Source organism: Montipora capricornis, chromosome 9, assembly GCF_036669925.1.
Source record: "Montipora capricornis isolate CH-2021 chromosome 9, ASM3666992v2, whole genome shotgun sequence".
Taxonomy (NCBI): domain Eukaryota; kingdom Metazoa; phylum Cnidaria; class Anthozoa; order Scleractinia; family Acroporidae; genus Montipora; species Montipora capricornis.
In genome coordinates this window covers 45,187,155-45,194,506 of record NC_090891.1, presented here as the reverse complement: position 1 = coordinate 45,194,506, position 7,352 = coordinate 45,187,155, and the positions used below count along the sequence as shown (strand labels likewise).

The 7,352-nt window shown below is 39.4% G+C and overlaps 1 protein-coding gene across 1 annotated transcript; it reads right to left on the bottom strand.

Moving 5' to 3' along the window:
• Positions 1-1,000: 1,000 nt before the first annotated feature.
• LOC138016346 (uncharacterized) lies at positions 1,001-5,918 on the bottom strand. Its single transcript, XM_068863501.1, has 2 exons — positions 5,594-5,918; positions 1,001-2,392 (listed from the first exon to the last, which is right to left on the bottom strand). Exons 1-2 carry the CDS (start codon positions 5,806-5,808, stop codon positions 1,537-1,539), a joined length of 1,071 nt encoding a protein of 356 aa, XP_068719602.1. The 5' UTR covers positions 5,809-5,918; the 3' UTR covers positions 1,001-1,536.
• Between the last annotated feature and the right edge of the window lie 1,434 nt (positions 5,919-7,352).

Below are 7,352 nucleotides of genomic sequence, written 5' to 3'. Positions count from 1 at the left end.
ATTCTAAAAAGCGAAAAACCCGCAAACCGCAAAGAACACCAAAGAACACGAAAAACCGAAGTCTTTTTGCACGAAAACCGAAAAACCGATCTAAAAAATAGCCAGAACCGCAAAACCGAAAATCCCAATGTCCCCCTCTATAAGCCGGACACCTCTCTAAGACGGACAGCTGAGGCCGGTCCAGATGATGTCCGTCTTAGAGAGAGTTGACTGTATACTAAAACAATCTTCTACCTCAGTGTCGGTGAAAGTGGTGGATATTCAGTATTCACCTCTCCTTTGGTTAAAAATTTTTGTTTATTATTTCTAGGGAAGTGGGGTAGGGTGGCTGACTTTGTTAATTCCTTATCCATCCCTGCTCATTAGGAAACCAATTTATGAGCATGCGTAAAACCAGTTAGATTATTTTACTCTTGTTACCTGACCATAGGATCTAAGCTTTAAGAACGAGGGTTAACTTCTTTTGTCACGTACTCATTTCTCCCCAGTTCTCTCCCACGTGGCAGAGAAATGAATACGTGACAAACGAACCCCAAAGGACGTCTGCGAGGAGGCTACGATAAACTCGTATAGGGAATGACATAGGCTTCTTGTATCAAACTTACCGGCAAGGACAACACCCATAATTTTCGAGGATCGATACATAAACATTATAACGGTTGCCTTGCGACTAGTTTACCTTAATAGTAGGAATGCTGCCAAGGGAGAAGAAGTATGCTTGCGGGAATTTAACGGCGGTTCGTGAGTGGAATAGACCCTTTTCGAATTCTCACGGCTGGACTGGATCTACAATAGCATGAAATGGAGGCTAATGCGGACAAATCTTTTCAAATGCAAATTAATTTGCTCGCATTAGCCTCCGTTTCATGCTAGATCCAATCCAGCTGTGAGAATACGAAACTGGCCTATTGAAGGAAGATTTTAATAGGTCTTGAGCAGGAACGGTTCAAAATGTGGACCCCCTTCTAGACCCCACTCGAGAAAACAAAGAAAACAGTAGTTTCTGCGATGATTTCGAAAGTTCATTTTTTCCAAAGGACTCAAGGACTATCATTATTTACTAATGCGATGCAAATTACATTTTTCCTTTTTACAGTATTTCATGCTCACGTGTTTTTTGGCATGAAATAAATGTATGAAATAAATAACATAAACACTATACTTCTTTACAACATTTTTATAACAACTTTTTAAGAAAATGCCAGCGCATCTTTCTATTTATCGACACGTTTACCACAGTAAACATATATCTTGAATTCATTTAGTAAATGAGGAAATTCTATTTCATTTGTTCTGAATATGTGGTTTACGACCTTTTTTTAATCAAAAGTTAATATTTAATTAATTCTAACCTTTTAATGTATTTATAATTTGATACTTTTTTTTAAATTATTCATCTCACGTTAAACAAGATTTGACCATTTTTGTAACACACAATTCGTGCGATTCACCGTTAGACTTTTCTATTGTTCAAATAATCTAAGTATCTAACACTGCGATCAAAGTTCTAGACTTCAAATCTTCCACAAAACAGTTTCAGTTATCACCCAAGTCAACGTCAACAAACAATTGTCCTTTGAGTTCGGGAGGTGTGGTTGATTCCAAAGATGCTGTATCCTCGCTCAGATTAATATCTTTTTTCCAGAGAGCATTTTCAGTGATGTTTATGGATCCTGCTAAGCCGTCCTTTGCCAGCAACAGACTCTTCAAGCCTTCGTGATTAACAGCGGTGCAAGTCGCGGGCTCGGGGGACTTCGGTGTTTTGCGCGGAACTGGCATGATTGTCATTGCAAGACGCGGGAACTTGGCGAATTGTCGGGACATTTCGGCCAGTGCGTCCCTGAAGAACCACAGATCCGCAGCCGCAAAGAAGACCAAGCTCCGAGCAAAGGAGGCAAGTGGTGCGTAGGTCATCTTTAAGAGGTCATTCATCGAGGTTAGGAATGCCATAGCAAGAAGAGAAATTGGGACGATTCCCTTGACAATGACGGCGAGCATGAAGACTACCACTGTCACAATCTTTCGCCGTTTGGATTCTTCCCTGAGGAAGATGACATGACGAAACTGTTCTCGTTCTTGCTCAGCAAACACTAGACTTCCTTCCACAAACAGAACAACCAATCCCGTGATGGCATTTTGCTCGCATACCAATATGCTGATTAATGTTGCCATGGCAACAACGTGGTGGACAAGAAGAGGTTTGTAGTGAATTATTTGCGATTTGTACGTCAAAACCTCCGCTGTTTTGAAGGCATAGTGTCCAAGTGCGACAGAAAATACAAAGCTGAACACGGAACTGTATTCAAAGAAAGGATTCTGGAGGACCTTTGTACACGTCAGCAAAGCGATCCCAAATGCAGGCATCAAGGGCATGAAGATCATATTTGTTGCACTGAAAAATGAAAAACAGAAGCAGCTGTCAAAACGGAAATTTATCTTTAAATGGTTAATGAAATGAATAGGAATGTAGCTTGTCCGTCGTGCTCATAATTTTATCACACACTTAGAGCCTCTATTCAAACTGTGAGACAACTGAAGAAAACAGTCTTAAGAGAGACACAGTCAGCATTGTACAGGACCGTGCCGACCTGGACACAAGATTTGTTAGTTTGGAAAGCGTCCATCAAATTGCGCGTGGAGTTTATCTGCTTGAAATCTGTCTCAATCCTGTCAGGTTTTCATCACAGATTTTAAGTCTGTAACTGCAAACCTGCTTCGTTTTAAACTCTTACTCATCCTACTAAAAAATGGTGTTCAGTGCACATGTACAACAGCTCTCCAACCGTGAGGGCGGCAAGACAACGGGAAATACACACCTCGACACACCTCGGTTATTTTTATCAGTGAAGTAATAATTAAAGCGCGCGGGAAAGGAAACTAGTTTAAGTCACTCGATATGTTTAACTGCCACAAAATTATGAGTATGCGTAAAAATCTGAGAAACAAATCCATCTTATTGGCTTTTTGAATAGTTGCTTGCAAGGTTCAAACTCTTTCACAAGTTTATTTGACATAATTAACATGAAAAAACTTGATAGAAAATGTTGCATCAAAATTTCCAAATTTAGCGCACTGTAGCGCACTGTTGAATACAGCCCGCTAAATTAGCCAATCACACTTTACGTACTATCTGAAAGATATAATGACCCAAATTACAAAACATTTTAATATTGAGGAAGAGCTTCGTCGTAGCCACGCATTTCCAGCTGGAAAATACGTGTTATTACTTTCAGCCAGCCGACAGCCGATTGACAACAAAAAAGTTTCTACAACTCTATATTAGCTAAAACTGACGGAAATTTTGCGGGATTCATCTGCTTTTTGGCAGAAGTACGCCAAGCTACTCAATTAATTCGATGGAAAGTTTGCCTTCGTCAAATTTAGTTTTGGTATGGTGCTTTTTATTTGCGTTATCATCAAATAAATGTCAGAAACTAGCAACTGGCTGTCTCAGATCTTGTAAGACTGCATCATGTATTTTATTGGGAGCAATGTCACACAATTTGTGCTTTTCGTAAAAATTCACTAATAACGTAGAGATTCCGTATGATACGAAAGGGGGACAAATCCGACCTTTTGCTAATTTTCTGGTTGTAAGGGAACACGATATTTCATCGAAAACAAAACTGGCAATTAAAACAAACATTTCTTACATGTTAGAATATCCTTTACCGAAAGGCAAAGGATGTGAACAACAAGAAGGGTTTATGATGATAAAGCGTGGGTTCGTGACAAGGAAGTTAGATGAAAATTGCTATCATGTTTCGTGGAGAATGATGCATGATGACTTCCTTCGACACTCGATTCAAATATGGTGAAGAAAGGAGTGACTGAATCATTGAGACCCTTTTAATTGCTGACCAAGCTGGCATATATCAGACCAGTCAAAATAGCTGTAGAGCTAGTAGTCTTTTGTGCTTCGTAACGTTTTTTAGTAATTGCGTCGATCTTCCTCTTTTTGTTTCTGGTGTGGTGTAACCATTTAAGCCATTTCTAGGTTTCGTTACGAGTTGAGGAAAACGAAGTAAAGGAGCCAAAGACGTTCGGAGTTTTAAGAATAGTGTTTGTAAATGAGATACTCGTAATCAGCGTTTTTTTAGATTAGCAGGATAGATTGCAAGCAAACCTGTTACCAGAAACGCTCATAACTTAATGTAAACAGCAACAGGGATATTGTATTGTTCAGAAGTTTCATTTTTTTCTTTAAACAAAATGTCGAATGTTTTTTTCGAACTCAATCTTTTCAGGGAAGGTAGTTCTTTCCTCACGTTCATCAAATAAATTCATTTCGCGGCATTAGCGACTACTTCGGAATATGAGGAAATTATCGATGAACGTTTTATCTCTCTGGGAAGGAGTATTAACATGTCTTATTTCTTATAAACATAAAAACGATATTGGAATATAATTCTCTTCGCCGGTCACCTTGAATAAAGTTCCTGATTTGTTTTATTCCTTGCAGTTTTGGTGTTATATAATTTAATATTTGGCCAAGTAAAATCAAAAGACAACGGCTTCCTCTTTGTGTTAATTCAGGAAAAGAATCGTCATGGTGACTTCAAGAACTTTGTTTTTAAGTTCGTTTCAGCATTTTTGTCTCAGTGCTGGAATAAGGAATAAGCAACCTTCGTGATGGCCGTATCAGCTCTGTAAGAAGACTTATCGGAGCATGTAATTAGGTTATTTCCCGGGCATCTGAAACGACGCAAACTTGTTCTGAATCCTCATTTTAATTGAAACCGAAACCGTATCAACGCGACGTACAATTTATTTATATTCCACTTCCCGCCAAAGTTTGCGAAAAGGCTAATTATGAGTGGTACATATAACTGTTATGGAATTTCCCTTGGTAACTCGACTTTCACTTCTGTGACAAAACGGAACTTCGGCATTGAAGACGTGGAAAACGCAAAATATCAGTTTAGGACCTTTTTATAGGAATTAGTATATTCTAATGTTTGGTGTTGCTTTCTTGGTAAATCGCATGACAAAAGAAAACCGCAAAGACACTCTCTCACTTGTCATAAAACAACAAGGAACTCTTTTGCAATTTTAATAAAAGGAAAATGTTGTGACATAACTGGCCTAATTGGATGTGCTTCAAAGCCAATAATGCAAAGCTCCCGGTGCAAACATTTTCAAGGGATTTCCAGATGGCGACAAGTTTCTAACTAGTCCCAGTATATACTTGCTGAGGCCAGAATTTCAGTTAATATACGACCTTTGATGCTGAGAAGCCAATTGAATTCGAGAAGTCACACTTTCTGTGAATGAATTTTCAAACTCTTTCACCGGAAAAAAAATAATCATCTAATAGAAGCTTTAGTCCTCATTTTACATTGACATCGTCGAAACGTTTAATCCTTTTGAGTTTCTTTTGGACTTTTGATAAAGTTATGTTAGCCTTGCCTCACACAATTCCATTCCGACCGACAACACTGTGGCCAAGCTCAAGCCGGAAATAAAAAGTTAAAACATTATTGTACAGATATCTTTTTCTTACCAGCAAAAGGACGGAACAGTCACTAAGTATCGCTCTCAACCTTTTTATCTGGCTGAAAGATCGTAGTAAAGAAAAGAAAAACATACTTACAAATGCCGGCAGAAGAACGGTATTTTCTTTGTAGAATCCTCTCCGAATTCGTCCTCGTCGTGGACTTGATTAAAGCCTTTCGAAAGAACTTTGCAAATTTTTGGCAAAGCCACTGTCCATGCCACACAAATGTTTATTGTCACTGATGCAGTGAGGAGGATTTCTAAACTTTTGTAACCCAAAAACAGAGCTCGAATATTTTCCTGACTCGTCATCTTCGCCGCTGAAATTTTTGTAAACGCGTTTGTGCCGTCTGGCCTAAAACCGGTAAGGTTAATGTTCCTTGTTTGCCGCGAGTCTAAATGAAAGATGCCTCCTAAGTGACAGTTCATCCACTTAAGTGCGCATAAAAACGGAACTCAATGAAATCATATTCTAAAAATTGCCCGAATAAAAACATCCGCTTTCGGGAAGAAACCGGAACAGGTATCGCGGCGGTCATGCGTGAAAGTCGCTCCTTCCATGTTCACAGGAAATTGTAACGAATCGAAGGCATCAGCGGTCGATTGGAGGCTAGTTTATTTACTTTGGATAAGCGTTTAGTGGCACAAAACACCTTCTTCTTTAAAGATTTGGCTCTGGAAAATAATGCTTCAACCGTCCTTTGTTAAGAAGCAGGTTTCTTGAGATGACATTATCAACGAACAATTTTCCGCGAACTAATCTCAAAACTTGAAAACTCAGAAATATTAATATGAAATATTATATGAAAACTCCAAGATGTCCGCTTTTCCAAACTGTAAGGACACTTTCAAAACAGGGACACTTTACTTTTAATATATAACATAAACATTCATTGCTTCTAATGCATTCCAGCGTGGCAAATATGCTGAAACAACTTAAGTACACTCGGTGCGCCACGCTTCCATGGGTGGAGGGACAATGAACATTTTTCAGTCATTTACTACTAAAAATGGAAAAGGTCAAACACTGTTAATCCTGTGAGCCCTTCCAAGCCCTAGATGAACATTCCAGATATTGTAAATGAAAAGCCTAACGAATCTCCAATTTTGGCCAACATTAATTCAATAAAATATTGGTGGGGAGGGGAGTGTAGTTCCGAGGAGTGGCAAGCAGAATTGATGAGGCCCTGACAGGGTAAAGTCCGACAAGCGACACGGCCCAAAAAGTAGCGACAGCACATAAAACGAAATTCCCACAAAAGACATCCTTTCCCAGCAAAATTCCGAGAGTGACGTCAAGGTCGAGAATGAGCCGATTAAACCCCGACACGAGTGAGTTTAAAATTCAGACAAGCGACACGGGACCTTCTTCCCCCCCCCCCCCCCCCCCTTCCCCTATCAGGGTCTCATTTATGGTAAGTCTCGACGATTTCCGCATAAGCTAGGACAGGAAATAAATAGTTCGAAATTAATGAACTTAACGCAAATAATTAACCAGTAGATCAGTCAATAGAGCGACCAGTGCATGCCTGGCATTTTCTTAATGCCTTACACGGTTTCTTCAGTTGCAAACAAAACTGCATCTGATAACCACTTCTCCGAACATTCTTGCAGGGAGCCATAAGTGCCACCACTGCCACCAGAAACTCAAATCGACTTGACCCTTTCTTGAGACGCTTTATGGCCTTATCGTGTTTCGATCTGCTCAATGCAAGTTCGCATTCGAGCGGGATAAAAGAAGAGTTTTAATATACAACAGCCTCTCTGAAGATACCTCGTTTCTATGGTTTACAAAGTAAGGTACTTGAACTAAAACGAATCTCTTCAAATTCGCATTCAAAGTCGAACTTTCGCAT